General features: G+C 40.6%; 3 protein-coding genes across 3 annotated transcripts in view; 2 read left to right on the top strand and 1 right to left on the bottom strand.

Annotated features, from left to right (window-relative positions):
* golgb1 (golgin B1) overlaps positions 1-16,307 on the top strand; it is a 125,660-nt gene that overhangs the window by 95,968 nt on the left and 13,385 nt on the right. The window lies entirely within an intron of this gene.
* tigarb (TP53 induced glycolysis regulatory phosphatase b) lies at positions 895-12,628 on the top strand. Its single transcript, XM_022213504.2, has 6 exons — positions 895-991; positions 1,256-1,293; positions 2,134-2,255; positions 6,797-6,874; positions 6,967-7,077; positions 8,835-12,628. Exons 1-6 carry the CDS (start codon positions 960-962, stop codon positions 9,243-9,245), a joined length of 792 nt encoding a protein of 263 aa, XP_022069196.1. The 5' UTR covers positions 895-959; the 3' UTR covers positions 9,246-12,628.
* fgf23 (fibroblast growth factor 23) lies at positions 12,523-15,937 on the bottom strand. The gene is made up of 3 exons (XM_022213505.2): positions 14,966-15,937; positions 14,765-14,868; positions 12,523-14,009 (listed from the first exon to the last, which is right to left on the bottom strand). The coding sequence occupies exons 1-3, from the start codon at positions 15,198-15,200 to the stop codon at positions 13,563-13,565; spliced, it is 786 nt and encodes a 261-aa protein (XP_022069197.1). The 5' UTR covers positions 15,201-15,937; the 3' UTR covers positions 12,523-13,562.

The raw sequence follows: 16,307 nt of genomic DNA, 5'->3' as shown, positions 1-16,307 counted from the left end.
AGGCTGTCCATGAGGAGTTAGCTGTGTCTTATCTGCAAAATGGATGTTGTGTTTTATAGCCTCCCAATGATGCATCGTCACGGTATCGGCCACAACCTTGCGTTTGAGCTCCAGTACATTCAAATGCCAGTGAACTGCTCTACTTCACAGCAGGTAACATCCAGTGGTTTACCTGGATCACATTGGACAACATAGAGGTTTTTCTGATTCACCATGTTCGCAGTTCAGGTTTTTGTTGGCAAGCAGTCCCTGAAGTATTCATTTGGACATTTCATTTCTGCGGGACTGGAAGAATGGTCTTGCAATTTTTCCTCTCCAGTCTCTTTTTGGTGCATGTTGAAGAGGAACTGAATAGCAAACAACTGTCCACAGCATGCTATGTAAATAACAAGAAAATGCAATAATGAATGAATTATCAATGCATTTTACACTGGTAGTACCCGTCGCTGCACTTTCACATTCACTGTCCTCATCCTCATCTAGGTCTTCATCCTGGTCCTCCTCCTCTGTCTCAGCCTCATAGTCTTCATCACTTTCATTTTCTAGTTGCAAGAACAAAAGTTTGTAACACCTGCACAAAAGTGTACAGTTCTAAAAATATTTTCATTCTTGTTTATTTTGGTCACTTTAGGTAAAACAATCTAATTTCACGCTGAATGAATGACGTTTAGGGTATTTTTATTTACTGGTGTCAAATGTCAGAACGGGTCAAAGTTGGTCTGAACAGTCTATAAGGAGTATATAAAATGTAAACAAAGAAAATATTTTTTCTCATGTAATAATTCGCATTAAAATGTGTCTCAGTTATAACACATAAAAAGGACACTGATAAATAATTTTGTTTAATGACAGAAGATATTATCGCTGCGGCACTGCAATGCGTAATGACGCAGGACGTCGCTACGTCACACAAACGCAGAGGCACAAACAAGGAAGTAGCAGGGGAGCTGCAGCTGAAAATGTTAACGTTTAGTTTAACGTTCGTACGACAGTAAGTGATTATTTAATGAATAAAATTCCCTTTTATATTTACAAAACAACTTGAAGAGGAGTCATTTAATAATGTTGATGTTTTCTGGAGAGTCCATGTGTCCCGTCAGTTTTGTAGTGATCGTGTCGGCTGAGTGGCTAACCAACGATTTCACTTTGTTTAACTGTTTCTTAACTAACTGTTCACTAGCAGACCAAGTTACCGCCTGCTAAATGTCTGGTTACAGTTCAGCTAATTCAGTGACATTGCTCTGTTTTCACACAGTGGGGAAACTCAATCCAACAAGGACAAGCTGCTGCAAGGTAAGAGTAAAAAGCTTTATTTATTAAACGGTTCAAAAATACTGTCGCAAAGGTCTTTACTTATCCCCCGTGTTGTACTGCGGGTCAAATTGACCCGTTTTAAAGTTTGAAAATGTGGGATAAAAATATATTTACACAGTGAAACTTCTGATGTCCACATTTAACATTTTTTGGGAAATTCTTGAAAAAAATTTGGTTGAAAAAAAATGTTCAAGAGAATATTTCTTTAAGAACATTCACAAAAAAAAAAAAAAAATCAAATCAACCAAAATCCAAAGAATTTAGCTGGATTTTGTGAATGTTCTTAAAGAAAACAGAAGTCTTACTGATATATATGTCATCACTTTGATATTTTTAGGATTTCTGTGGTAGATTTTTACTCATTTAAAAAAAATAATTTACAAGAATTTTCTTGCCAAATTTGGGGATTTTATTTAAGACAACTTTTAAGGAATTTTTGAAATTTTCTTCTTGAAGGTTTTGCCAATTTTCTGAAATTTGGGGAATTTTTTGCTGAATTTTTGGATTTTTTTCCAGACAAGGAAACAGTATTTTTGGTACCCGTAAATGAGGACAACAGGAAGGTTAAAGAAAGCAGCATAGTCAACTAAAAATCAGACGACCATATAAATACGTAGACAAACAGGTAAAATACTCACAAATAAGACAAGATAATAAAGAATGAAATGCTTAAGTGATGTAATAGAATCATATTTCATGTCACAGTGTTTACCCAATACTCTTCAGTAAATGTTCTTACATGTTGCGCTGGGCTGTAATTCTATGACTCGGTGTGAAGACTAACTCTTGCCAAACCCTGTTGGTACTTTGTGTTATCAGGTCAAGGCGTGGACAATCCTCTGTCAGAGACGGGTGTGCGGCAGGCTGAAGCCGCCGGACAATACCTCAAAGATATTCCGTTCAGCAATGTGTTTGTCAGTAACCTACAGCGGGCTATGCAGGTAAGACACCATTTTTAATTTAGGCTCTGTATTTGTGCTGTTGAGAGGGAAAAAGTCCTCTCAAAAGCACAAATTAGAGGTCAGTGAAAGCAAAATCGCTGTCCTCCTGCCACCCGTGTTGCTCCTAAATAGATGTTTAATACTGATTTAAGACAGTCAGATTAGACATATTTAACTTACACTCAAAGATAAACAACACTTTTGTTTTTGCTCCCATTTTTTATGAGACGAACGCAAAGATCTAAAACTTTTTCCACATACACAATATCACCATTTCTCTCCAATATTGTTCACAAATCTGTCTAAATCTGTGATAGTGAGCACTTCTCCTTTGCTGAGATAATCCATCCCACCTCACAGGTGTTCCATATCAAGATGCTGATTAGACACCATGATTAGTGCACAGGTGTGCCTTAGACTGCCCACAATAAAAGGACACTCTGAAAGGTGCAGTTTTATCACACAGCACAATGTTACAGATGTGGCAAGATTTGAGTGAGCGTGCAATTGGCATGCTGACAGCAGGAATGTCAACCAGAGCTGTTGCTGGTGTATTGAATGTTCATTTCTCTACCATAAGCCGTCTCCAAAGGCGTTTCAGAGAATTTGGCAGAACATCCAACCAGCCTCACAACCACAGACCACGTGTAACCACACCAGCCCAGGACCTCCACATCCAGCATGTTCACCTCCAAGATGGTCTGAGACCAGCCACTGGGACAGCTGCTGAAACAATGGGTTTGCAGAACCAAAGAATTTCTGCACAAACTGTCAGAAACCGTCTCAGGGAAGCTCATCTGCTGCTCGTCGTCCTCATCGGGGTCTCCACCTGACTCCAGTTCGTCATCGTACCCGACTTGAGTGGACAAATGCTCACATTCGATGGCGTCTGGCACGTTGGAGAGGTGTTCTCTTCACGGATGAATCCTGGTTTACACTGTTCAGGGCAGATGGCAGACAGCGTGTGTGGCGTCGTGTGGGTGAGCGGTTTTCTGATGTCAGTGTTGTGGATGGAGTGGCCCATGGTGGCGGTGGGGTTATGGTATGGGCAGGCGTCTGTTATGGACCAAGAACACAGGTGCATTTTATTGATGGCACTTTGAATGCACAGAGATACTGTGACGAGATCCTGAGGCCCGTTGTTGTACCATACATCCAAGAACATCACCTCATGTTGCAGCAGAATAATGCACGGCCCCATGTTGCAAGAATCTGTACACAATCCTTGGAAGCTGAAAACATCCCAGTTCTTGCATGGCCAGCATACTCACCGGACATGTCACCCATTGAGCAGTATATCGGCGTATACGACAGCGTGTACCAGTTCCTGCCAATATCCAGCAACTTGGCACAGCCATTGAAGAGGAGTGGACCCCCCCCCCAATAAAACAAAACTGCACCTTTCAGAGTGTCCTTTTATTGTGGGCAGTCTAAGGCACACCTGTGCACTAATCATGGTGTCTAATCAGCATCTTGATGTGGAACACCTGTGAGGTGGGATGGATTATCTCAGCAAAGGAGAAGCGCTCACTGTCACAGATTTAGAGGCCGTTTACACGAGGACGCTTGCAGGTGAAAACGGCAAAATATTTCAACAAAACACCCTATCGTTTATACGAGGACGGCGTTTTGGGGGCTTGAAAACGCAAAAATTTGAAACCGGCCTCCAGAGTGGAAAAGTAGAAAACGCTCCGCCGTTACGTTTCCGTCTAAACAGCAAAACGCAAAACTTTGCCGAGATCTGACCACGTCGCGTACGCGATTACATCACATACGTGCTTTGGTTTGCCGGCCGGTACAAGGACGTAAACAAAGATGTGTGATTATTTCCATCCTTTGTACCTTCAAGCAACTCTGGCAGCTCTATGTACACTACAGGAGTCGTACCAACAAACGTACAGAATCTGTACAGATTCCATTCATGAACATTTACCGCGGCGGAGATCCGAAAAGGGAGATAGTAAGCATGCGCGTAGACATGGCAGAGTTTTATCACAGCGCCACCCAGCTGCCTGGCATGCATATCCAATCGAATTCCACACACTATAGAGTCACCGTATATACGCAGATTTCCTTCAGAACCGCTCGTCTAAACGTGAAATGACAAGACGCCACTTTTGCGTTTTCTGTTAGGATGGTCCTCGTATAAACGGCCCCTTAGACAGATTTGTGAACAATATTGGAGAGAAAGGGTGATATTGTGTATGTGGAAAAAGTTTTAGATCTTTGAGTTCATCTCATAAAAAATGGGAGCAAAAACAAAAGTGTTGCGTTTATATTTTTGTTGAGTGTAACATGTTGGGAGAAAACCCAGAGATATTCTATAAAGTTCTTCTTTCTAACAAATCCTATTAAAACAGACAGTTACGTGATCCTTTAACAGCTGTTTTCTTTATGTCCATGTCCAGATACAACTTATTAAATGCATTAAAAACGCACTGATGAGCCAGTCGGTTGCAGAGCATTACATGTTTGCAGTTCACTTTCAGTCAATCCCACACACACCGTCCTGGTAGCAAAAACACTCATTTAAAGCTCCCAGCATGCATCAGTCCTCTGCTCAAAACAGCAAACACGCTGTTTGCTCCTGTTATGTTAAAAACTGCAGTCCAGTGTTAAAATTGAATTAGAAGATCGTTAGCGGTCGTGAATGGGAGTCAGTGACAAACACATTCTTGTCTTTTAATCTTTTCATCTGATTTGTTGGCAGTAAAAACATAAATGGAATCATGCAGGGCTTAACGTTCAAAAACTTGTTTTGCGATTTTTTTATGGAGGTTTTTTATCTCTTCTGTTTAAAATGTTTGTGAAGTCATGTCAGATTTAAATTAATTTGAGTTTAACTGTGCAGATAAAACAATTTAATGCTTACTGAATGGATTTATCAGCTTTTTATGCTCAGTGACAACCCATGACCTTACCCGTGAATTTCAGTGATTTTTTTGCACGTTGTCGCCGGGGGAACTTTTCCTGTGGGCTGATGAAATTTACTCGAAATAAGACTGCAGTTGTGCAAGAAGCTTCGTCAGACAGTGACCTGTTCTGGTGAAGTGATTCCAGATGTAGCCTCACTCATTTCTCTCATCTGAAGAATCAAAATCAATCCTTCTCTGTGAAAGCATCTGAAGTCTGCCGCTGTTTTAGAACAACCGACACGTGTCAGGATATCAATCAATCAATCTTTCTTTATAAAGCCCTTTTCATGCCAGGGAGCAGCTCAAAGTGCTTTACATAAAAACAATACAGCAATTAAAAGCACTTAATATGAGAGATATAAAAACAAACACACATGCACAAACACATAAACACACACTCACACAAACTCGGGAATTAAGAACACTTGAGGAAACGCTATCTCACACAGTGGGGAAACACCAGAGAATAAGGAACAGAGTAAAATGGAAAAAATAGGATATATCAATAAAAGCAATACAAAATTAAGATAAATAAAAATACATAGGATATATAAATAAAAGCAATAAGGGCAATAAAAATTAAGATAAATAAATACAAGGAATAAAAGACTTCAGACCGGATTGAAGCCGACGTAAAAAAGTAAAAACACGATAAATAATAAAATAACACAAGTAGCTAAAACCAGACTAAAAGGTTAAAATAATAAACAAATAAATAAGTATAGTTTAATCAAAAGCCAAGCTAAAAAGGTAGGTCTTGAGTTTGCTTTTTAAAAAAATATCAAGGAAATTAGCCGGCATTAGACATTCAAGTGTAATTCAGATGTCTTTTTAATTCAGGTGTTCAGCAGCTTTCATACAACATAAATAGCAAAAAGGCAGGTTAGTGACATTAAAGGTTGGTGTATACTCTGAAAGTCTTGCTGTACAAAACTAATAAAAAACACTTCTAATTTTAAAATCTACAAAACACTAAATGTAATTAAAGTGGAGCTAATTATCACAGTTTATGTGCAGGTTATTTTTTCTCGCTTTGAGCCGTTCGGTGGTTGGTTGAAACTAACCAGTAGGCAGTAAAACAATTAAAAGGAGTGGTTTTTCCAGGGTGTGGCTTCTTGTATTCCGTTCTTTAGGAACTTTTGTATCTTGACATTAATTCCAGTGAGAATTTGCAGATTTAGACACGGCTAAATGAGCTTCCTCTGCACTGTTTTAAGCCCACAGGCTGCCAGTGGGGGTGAATAAATGAGAAGATGCTTGTAGTAAACAGAATTAAGCTGTTATTTACATCTACTCGCATTCGACAAAATATCACTGTGAATGCTGTTTTTAGCCCTCCACGTGTGCATAAACACGTATCTATGGAAATCTGTTGAGATATTATTATCTGTCTCATGCACAAGGAATTCTGTTCAGCCGGTAAAATGTCACCTGATCATGGAGGAAATGGGGGAAAAACAGGATGCATGTGAATGACTTCCAGATTATAAAATAGTTCTGTGAGCATTCATGTGTCTGTGGTCTTTGACTCACTAATGGCTTTTAATTTTTTCGTCCATGACGGGCTCTTTTGGCAGTTTCTAATGTACTGAGTCAGTAATTTCCAGTGTGCTTTTCGTTCATCAGACAGCTGAAATAATTCTGAGGAACAACACTCACTGTTCTGGCACCGAGATGGTTCTGGAGCCGTTACTCAGAGAAATGGTAAGATCTTTTTTTGTTTTACTCCGCTGCCAGATAACAAAGCGCTACTTGTGTCACTGCAGCTCTAATCTGCGGTTTTGTTGCCGATGCAGAGTTTCGGTGTCGCTGAGGGACGTCCCAAAGAGGATCTGAAGAACATGGCCAACGCCGCTGGTCAGGCGGGCCGTGACTACACACCGCCAGGAGGAGAGACGACAGAGCAGGTGAGTCACACGCCTTTAGGAAACGGAAAACAGACCCTTTCTAATGCAAGGTAAGAAAGCATTGCTTGTGCAACAGCGCCGTGGAGTGTTCATTTTGAGACACTGCAGTTTAAAAACGTGTGAGGAGATTTCTTAGACTTTTTGAGACTCGGAGGAAGAAAGAAAACCATGCAGCCGTAGGACAATTTAACAACAAATTAATGACTGATTTATGGATAAATTCAGTGCAGCTCTGTGAGTTTCTATCGAGGTGTTGTGCACGTTGTTTCATTATTACTCTGTCATGGCTCACTGCGCCGCTTGGTGAAGTCATTACTAACTCGTGTGTGATTCTTTTGCTCCAGTCACACAAGAATTGCTTTAAAATACTTCTGCCATGTGAAAACGCAAAAGCAGAACCCCAACCTATGGCCAGTTTGAAGCCTGGGAATAATATGTGAACGGATTCTGACACCTCCGGTCTTTGCCACGATCAACGAGTAACCTGTGTTTAAAAAGTCCTGTTAGCAAAGGTTAGCATCCGGCTTTATTTTAGCCACAAAGTCGCTTCTTTCCACTCTGATGCCGTTTTGCTCTTCTTCTAAATCATTATTTTTGGAGTGGAAAGAAATGGAGATGACATTTACTTCCTCATCTCATATTTTTTGCTGTGTGTACCGTGTTTAAATGTTTTATTATCTTGATTTTATCCAACAGTGATTTCTGCTTTTAGTCACCAAATATGAAGGCACTTTTTTCCCTGGACTTTAATGATGTATAGCTTTTTTCTGCAGAATTTCTTGGTTCCATGGTGATAGTCAGTGACACCCGCTGACAAAAAGGGAGAAGGCATGCCTCATGTAATGTGGAATTTACTAGAAATATTCTGGAGAAATGAGCAGTGTGCAGTCAGCTTTTTGAATTTATTTCTTTTTAAGTGTCTGTAGTTCTTTTTTCTTTTCTTTTTTTGTATTGTATTGGCACAGTTTTTGCAATTTTTTCTCAGTAAGATAATTAAGGTATGGTTAAATCTTCTGGAGTGACCATAGTTGATTTTTAGTTTCAAGTTATTGCAAATTAGCTCTACTTAAAATCGTCAAGATGTAAATATGTCACTAAAGCTACACCATGATTTAGATATAAGCACAGTCTGGGCATATTTTTGTGAAATAAAGAGGAGAAACACCACAAAACCAAACAGCACGTTTTAAAAGTTGTTGCTAATTATACTAGGGCTGCAACTAATGACGCGTCGGCTAATCGTCTGAGCACCATATATCATCAAAAGCGGACGTGAGCGCGCAACGCGACAGAAATCACTTTCCGACCAGAGCGTGGAACACGGACGGACGTCCTCGCTGCATCATGCGAACATAATACATGCACGATGCAGCGCCGATGTCCGTCCGTGTTCCGTGCTCTGGTCGGACGCTGATTTCTGTTGCATTGCGCGCTCACGTCCGCTTTTGATGACGTATCGTGCTCAGACGATTAGTCGACGCGTCGTTAGTTGCAGCTCTAGATATAAGCCACAGTCTGGGCATATTTTTGTGAAATAAAGAGGAGAAACACCACAAAACCAAACAGCAAGTTTTAAAAGTTGTTGCTAATTTATACAAGCTTCTAATCCTTTGTATTCAGTTTGTACAAAGACAGGAATACGCAGCAAACATAAAACAAACAGACTGCTGAGTTGTTGTTGCCTGCTGGCGGTGTCAGAGCTGCTGGACGTCAGGAATCCGTTCGATCTCTCAGCTTCACTGTCGCCTCGCTTTCAGGTGAAGCTGCGATTCAAAAAATTCCTCAAAATCCTTTTCGAGCGACTGTTGGATGAGCACGGCTTGTCGGGACCAGAGGCGTCTTCGGGGGCGGCCGGAGATGCCGCGGCCTCAGACGTCCCTCCAGACGGCTCGGCCGACGACGGTCTCCAGGGGGTGTCGGTCCACGCTCTGGTGGTGAGCCACGGCGCTTTCATTCGTATTGCCGTGCGGCACCTCGTGGAGGACTTGGAGTGTGCCATCCCCGCGTGGGTGAAGATGTCGCATCTGTTCTCCCCCTGTCCTAACACGGGCATCAGCCGCTTCATTCTCACCCTGAGCCGGTCCGAGTCCAGGCCGGCGCTCGCTGCTGCTCGCTGCATTTTTGCCAACAGAAAGGGCCACCTAGAAAACCTCTCGCCTGCAGAGTAGTGTGAAGGAATGAAGCTTCCATGGAAAGGATTGTAGGACTATCATCAACACTAAAGGGAACAAAACGTCAGAGTTACCACAGGGTGAATGATGTTTTTTCCATAATCATGTTTACTGTGGATCATTGTGCAGCACTGTCATATTATGAACCCGTGTCCTTCCAGCTGTAGGCCAGCTTGTGTGTCATTTTTTAAATTGGTGGTTTAATTGCCTGTTTAATCATGTTATACCAAAGTCTAAATTATTCAAAGTGTTCGTGAACAGCCAGTAGGTTTTACGTTTCCAGCGTCTGTCTGCTGTGGTGCTGCTCGTTTGACTTGTGCAATACAACATGAACGCACCGACTCGTTGTTGAGTTTCTGTTTAGCAAAGAAAATAAAAATATAAATCATTTTGCATACAGAATGCTGTGGAACTTCATATGTCACATCTGTGGATGTATTTGTAGCTTTTTAATGCTGATTTTTATTTATTTTTAGCCTTGTTTTCTTCATGGAGTTACTGAGACCTCAATATTAAGTCCATAAACTTATATCCTCCAAGTGTACTGAGGTATTCTAATCCTTAACAAACTACAAAGACAAAGGCCCTTATTCTTATTTATACTTTCACAGGAAGCTTTTGGTGCAATTCCTGATTATTGTGGTGCATGTAACGCTCGCTGGCACAAGAAAATGAACTTTTTAAATCAATTCGAGCACATTTACTGAAAAAAATCCACATGCTTCTACTACTTTCAGCTCCACTTTTCTGAAGAAATAGCACTTTTTACTCCACTGAATTTCAAAGTTATTTTACTGATGATGATTTTACAAACAGAACCTGTGATTACTTATAAAAATATGAAGAATATTAAACCCCCCTCACAGTAAATAGACTTTTAGGCCCGGTTTTGTGTTCAGGGCTTAAATGAAACCACGACTAAACTAGTCTGGTTTAAATGAATCCACACTAATCCAGCTGCTTTCTACGATGTCATTTAACTCCATTGCAATATTCCGTTGGTGGGTCTGGACGGCCATGCTGTTCCATGCCAAAACCTTGAGGTGATGAGTGCTTGTAAGGACGGAGGTGTCGGAAGCAAACAAAACATTTCAGCTGCGTTGTGTTTGGACGTACGAAAACGGTCACGAAAATCTGTGTGTCAAATTAATTCGACGGGTTGCTTTGTTCTTTCTGGTCTTGGTGGTCTTTCAGCGTCATTGATGTACTCGAGGTCGTCCATTTTCACCATGCGCCGCCTTTACTCTGAAGTTAAATCTGCCTCTGTCCGGGTTTACTTCAACCCTTTGACGCCTGTTGTCGCAAATTCACAACATACCGCTTTCATTCAGACTGAGATAGCGAATTCATCCCCCCATTGCTGAACCTTTTGCAACCACTTGTTTCTCGTAGGACTGGTCAGAGTGAGACCTCATTATTATATATCTGTTATTATTGTTATTATATGTCTGTTCTATGTGTAATAGACAAATCAACAATCTCCACTTATTTTAGCATCAGCTGGAAAGCAAAAACATGCAGAAGTTTTTTAAAAAATTTAGTTGTAAATAAATTCAGGCGTCAAGGAGTTAAGTCTTGATTTAGACCTGGATTAGTTCTAGCATCCCTTCAAGAAAGGAGCTTGTTTAACTCAAGACTAGGACAAATGAGAGACTGTTTTAATCCGTATCCGAGAATGTCGTGTCAGTAAGTCTTGGTTTACAATGTGATTTATTCTAGAACTTAATCCCTGTACAGGAAACCGGGCCTTAATGTTAATGCACCAATAATAATTTGAGTCTTAAAAAGGCTGTTGTGCTGCATAATTAGGAATACTTTATTACTTCAGAAAAGTTTTAAAAATGGGACTTTTGTTTGCAATATGATTGAAATATGGTGTTGTTAATTCTTCCACTACTGACAACAATCAGTTAAAAAGCATCACCCACTGAAATGTGCAAACTTTGAACTGTTATCCCACTTCAGTATTCTTCTGCTTGTGTCTCAGAATGTTATTTTATTATTATGAACTTTAAATAAGTTACTGAGCCTTCTCTTTTTCTGGTTCGTGTTCAGAAATAGCCTTAAAGCATTGGCTATGGATACCACACTCGTATTTCCATCTAAGGCTAATGAAGTCACCTCTACAACCCACACATTGCATATTTTGTGTTTATTTAGCAAGAAATTGAAGTCTCAAAATAATGTTTTATTTGTCACCGCACTACTTTGTGGTTCGGCTCTTTAAATTCCTGGAAATCCTTCCTCGTTGCCCAGCGCGTTTCCCTAAACGCTCCATCAGGAGGTCAAAAGTTAACGTAGGGCTTTGACCGGTTTACTGCGAGTTAAGGGGGAGCGTCACCTTCAAATATGATAGATTTGGGTGAAAAAGTCAAATTTTAAAAAAGATGATTATCATATACCTAAACATGCATTCTTTCTCCTGATGAGTTGTTTTTTTTTGATTTGATTGCTTATATAATGAGTCATTAATCATAAACTTTAAGTGCCGATTTCTCAAAACTTGATTTTCGGACACGAATAAACTGCCCCTTAATTTATCGTCTTACGCTTTTGACCAAAACTTCCCATTTTTGGCATGCTGCTAGTACAGGCTATGTAGAATGCAACTATTAGCCATTTTTTTTTGATAACTTCATTCTATGCTGAGTTATATGAGATAATCTTTGTAGCAATTGTTTCGTTTCATTACCACGGTAACCACAGTGAAATATGACAAAATGCCTAACAGGTGCACAGGTCCATACTTAAAGCACTACGTGGTGCATTGGTATCATTTTATGTTAAATATTGCATGAAATTTTGCTTGGGGCAAATACAAGATGTAATTTTGGGTTCCTTAATTCATCAGTATTTAATTTCAGTCCAGTTGTTCAAAATGAAAAAAAAAATGGTTTCACAGTAAAGTTGGTGTTTAGAGGTCTCTAAAAATGGACAGGTTGCATACCTTATCTTAAAAAGTGTGTGCAATATGAAGCTTTCAACATTGGTCATTTTTAGTACTCGGCCGGGTGAAGCGCCCCCTTAAGGCAAAGCTGCTAACTGAGGTGTGTTTTTAGTTTGACTCGGCTGCAGAGTGTGTGTCTGTTTGCTCATTAGATGGAAGAAAAATGCAGGAGATTCACTAACGAGAGGAACTGTGTCACTGTTAAACCTTTCACAGAGAACACTTCTGTACATAATAGACCGGCATGTTAAATAACACACTCAACTCATTTCCTTTATTACTTTATTTTGTCCCAGATTCAAGCAACGCTCCATTTACAACTCCAGCTCATACATTCAAAGACAAACCATGTTTTTTTTTGTTTACGTACACTGTAACTGCATCCTTATAAATACCATAAATAACAATAAAGGAATGGATTTAAATAAATAAATACTCTTTGGGACTGGTTTTCTCGTGTCTGCTGGTGGTGCCCAGCACCTGTAAAAGTCTCGTAGCAAGAGTTCAGATTCTAGATGTCTGCTCTGTTTACCCTGTAGTTCTGTTCTTTCAAGTCATGAATTAGACTGTATCACTGGTGGAAAAGCACAAGTACAGATATGTTATGTCAGATACTGTAAGTGACGCAGCGAAATTTCTGTTTAACAACTGCCAAGTAACAAATTTCAAACTTTAAAATCAATAAACTTTAAGTCTAAAATGTAACCTTAACTCTACTAAATGCAACTCTTTGGTATATTTGTGTAGATGTTTTCATTTTCCGTCATGCCTGTGTAGTGCAGGGCCTTCAGTTCTCCAGAGGTAGGCTAAGCGAGGCTTCTGTCACTTTGAAATGTGGGTTTCTCAGACCAGCTGGAAAAACCTCAATGAAAAGAGATCCAACAAAAAAGTAGAAATGATTTGGGATAATTGATCTTTGGGAAACCAAACCAGATTCTTGAATAATTAAGCCGTTTCCCAAAGTGAGAGGATGTCGACTATGGAGGGGAAATTCATTTGAATCATTCGTGTTGCTATTTAACCAGTAATATTCTCCTATAAAGTATTAAATATAGGCTAAAACACACATCATTTGCTGATTTAAACTCCTAAAAGTACAACATTTCTGACTAAATTGACAGAAAAGGGAAAGTTACAGGCATTGGTGAAATGTGCAAAAGAGGTTACAAGTCAAGTCTAATACATTCAGTGTAGAAACACACTGCTTTTCTGACCGATTGAAGACTGAAAATGTGTTCTTATAAATTATGAAGTCAGTGTGAAAAGACGAACTCAGCCTTTTCTAACAAAGTCTGGTCTTTCTCTTATATGATCTATTATGTTAAACTGGACTCACGCGGAGTAAGTGAAGGGTAAAAACATGGAAGTCAGCCCATGGTCCCGGAGCTCCGGGGGCTGGCCGCGTTGGATGAATGCACGTTCCAGGGGTCGTCGGTGGACGGAGCCAGCGGGGTCTCCCGGGACACGTTGCGTCCTTCGTCCCCGGTTTCCACCTCCACCTCCAGGTCGGCGTCGTCCTCCTGCACCGCCCGAGAGTCCGATCCCTCCTCCGTCTGGCCCAGGTAGACGTTGTGAGGGTCCGAGGGATCCACCACCTGGTTCCTCTTCTCCCGGTGCAGCAGGAGGCGCTCCAGCGGCACCGTGTTCTTCTTGGGCAGGAAGAGGGAGGTCTGCGGCAGGTTCTGGCCCGCGGAGAACACCTGCCGGGAGCCCTCCAGGTTGAAGAGGATGCCGGTCCGGATGGAGTAGTACACGTCCCGGTTGTTTTCCAGAAGCCTGTGGTTGAACAGACAGTCGTCTCTGAGGCAGATGGGCTGAAAAGGAGAAGCAGAGGGACACAGTCAGACGAGCTTTACGCAAGTAGCCTGTTTTTATGTCGATGCAAAACCTCGAACATCGGTTTTATTTGTGAAATTTGGTCAGAGACTAATTCTTTTTTAGATGTAAGGAACGAACCTTATTTTGTAGCCTAAGAGAAATGCATCTTTTTAAAGTGTGGCAAAAATGCCTAAACACACAAGAATAATCAGTTTTAAAATGGAGAAAAAGTTATCCGAGTCGATAATTTCCCAACATTTCTGACGCAAATCGCTTTTCTCGATATTGATTTTCCGTATTCTCTTCCTGTCTATATTCTCGTTTGAGTAATTTCGTGTACAACTGACAGTAAAAAAAAAAAAAAAACTCTTGGAAAAAAAAAACTTCTTGACTTGATATCAAGGAAACTGTGAGAAGAAATGCAGAAAATCTTGTGCGTAAAACCAAGGAAAGCGGTTAGAACTTTACGCGCAAATCCCAAATAGTTGAAAAAAATGTTTATTTTTTTAATCAAAAACCTTTGTCTGTCGATTTAGTTAAGAGTGACAATCGGTCTAGGAAACAAAGGAAAATTAATTATGCTCAAGACAACCAAAAGTGCAGTGCGTTTCTGGGTAGAAGTGATGATAAAAACCGTGCGTAAAATCTCACAAAGTGCCAAATAAACAACACTTAGAAATTCAGTTTTATGCGGGGGATCGATTTAGTCCGAAGTAACAATTAGGTGAATTTAAAATACTTATTTCCTTACAGAGCTGAACGGATTTCCCTCCAGATCCATGCACAGGTACCGGCTGCTTTTGACGCCGAGGATGGCGATGCGCTCCCTTGTTTCAGCTTTCAGTAAAATCACACCTGCAGATTAGAAAGAGCAAAGCGCGCACAGAGTTAAAGGCAGAACTTTATGTCGACTCATTACGCACATTTGTTAAAAAGAGTAACCGTGTCTTACTATATGAGCTCCTGGCTGTAGTTTTGCGCACGGTGCCATCTAGTCTGATCTCCAAGTAGAAGTTGTTGAGATCCGTGGAAGTCTCCAGGTGAATGTATCTCCTCGGGTTACCCCAGTTGGAGCCAACCAGCGGTGACGGGTTCGGGGCCCCTTCCCCGAGAGGAAATCCCTGCAGGACAGCGAGCAAGAGCGCCAGCACGGTGTCTCTCATCCCCAGTCTTCTGCTGACGTCCATCCTGGATCAATCTGGCGGTTTGCACTGCGAGCTGCTGGAAGTTTTCAGATGCTCTGTTGTCCCAAACTTTGGAGACAGTTCCTATTTAAAGCCTCCTGAGTGCCACTCCTGCTCACATCCTTTGCGTAAAAAAAACAACAACAACAACAACCAGACACTCGCCCCCAAAGCAGATGTGCGGGTTTGCTGCAGCGGAAGGGCCACTTCCACCTCTGTCTGTTTACCCCCATGCTGTTGGTCAGACAACAGGACTCTTATTTTTGGGTACACTTCTTGACTCATCCACCTTAAACTCAGAGTGTCTCCAAATAGAAAAGCGTATTGGGCAATATAAATAACAAGCAGGATGTCTTTTCAAATGCAATTAGGAACGCATTTTTTCTGAGATTTGAACAGATTTTTGATAAAAACGTGCGTAATGTAAAGCAAGTCCAACTTCCTAAGAATCTAACAGATAAATTTAGCCACACAGGACATGCACTTAGAAATGAGTTTGCTGTCTTTACGCACCTGCACAGCTCAGCATTTGCACAGTTCCACCAGCAGGAGGAGACACTGCCACGGATTTATGAGTTCTGCTGGGAGGCTGAAGTTGGAGCTGAATGGCAAAAGTCTATTCTGAGATGCTGGAGTTTCAGTATAGGACACATCACAGTGGATGTAAGTCTGTAAAAAGCGTTCTAAAATCTCCCCTGAAAATAAAATGTGCTTTTCCTTAGAATTAAACTAAAAACTGACCTCCTGTTTGAGGAAGTCAGTAATGTAATGCATATAAATCTATAAATTTACTATTTAAATCACTAATATTGCTGTATTGAAGTACAATTTAGAGCTACTTTAGTGGAGTATTTGTATTTATGCTTCTTAAATGCTTTATTTTACAACCTTTAATTTGTAGAATACTTTGCAAAGAGGCGTATGATAATCTTAGGAGACATGATACACGTTGTTTAAGATGAAAGCAGAACCCTTTCTTCTCTGTGACCTTTTCTAAAGATAATAATGTCCATGGGTTGTTTGATTCTCAACATAGAGCGATTTGTCCAATAATTAAACTACTAAAATACACAAAAGTATTAAAAAAAACTGCAGAAACAGACTGTGAAT

This window comes from Acanthochromis polyacanthus, chromosome 1 (genome assembly GCF_021347895.1).
Source record: "Acanthochromis polyacanthus isolate Apoly-LR-REF ecotype Palm Island chromosome 1, KAUST_Apoly_ChrSc, whole genome shotgun sequence".
Classification (NCBI taxonomy): domain Eukaryota; kingdom Metazoa; phylum Chordata; class Actinopteri; family Pomacentridae; genus Acanthochromis; species Acanthochromis polyacanthus.
This window is presented reverse-complemented; position numbering and strand designations above follow the sequence as displayed.

Bases quoted from the DNA above. Each gene is read 5' to 3' on its own strand.
- fgf23 (XM_022213505.2), bottom strand. From the start codon at position 15,200: ATGGACGTCAGCAGAAGACTGGGGATGAGAGACACCGTGCTGGCGCTC. The intron at 14,869-14,965 runs GTAAGACACGGT...TCTAATCTGCAG, and splicing joins TACAGCCAGGAGCTCATATA to GTGTGATTTTACTGAAAGCT. The intron at 14,010-14,764 runs GTAAGGAAATAA...TCTCCTTTTCAG, and splicing joins AGGGAAATCCGTTCAGCTCT to CCCATCTGCCTCAGAGACGA.
- tigarb (XM_022213504.2), top strand. From the start codon at position 960: ATGTTAACGTTTAGTTTAACGTTCGTACGACA. The intron at 992-1,255 runs GTAAGTGATTAT...GTTTTCACACAG, and splicing joins AGTTTAACGTTCGTACGACA to TGGGGAAACTCAATCCAACA. The intron at 6,875-6,966 runs GTAAGATCTTTT...TTGCCGATGCAG, and splicing joins AGCCGTTACTCAGAGAAATG to AGTTTCGGTGTCGCTGAGGG.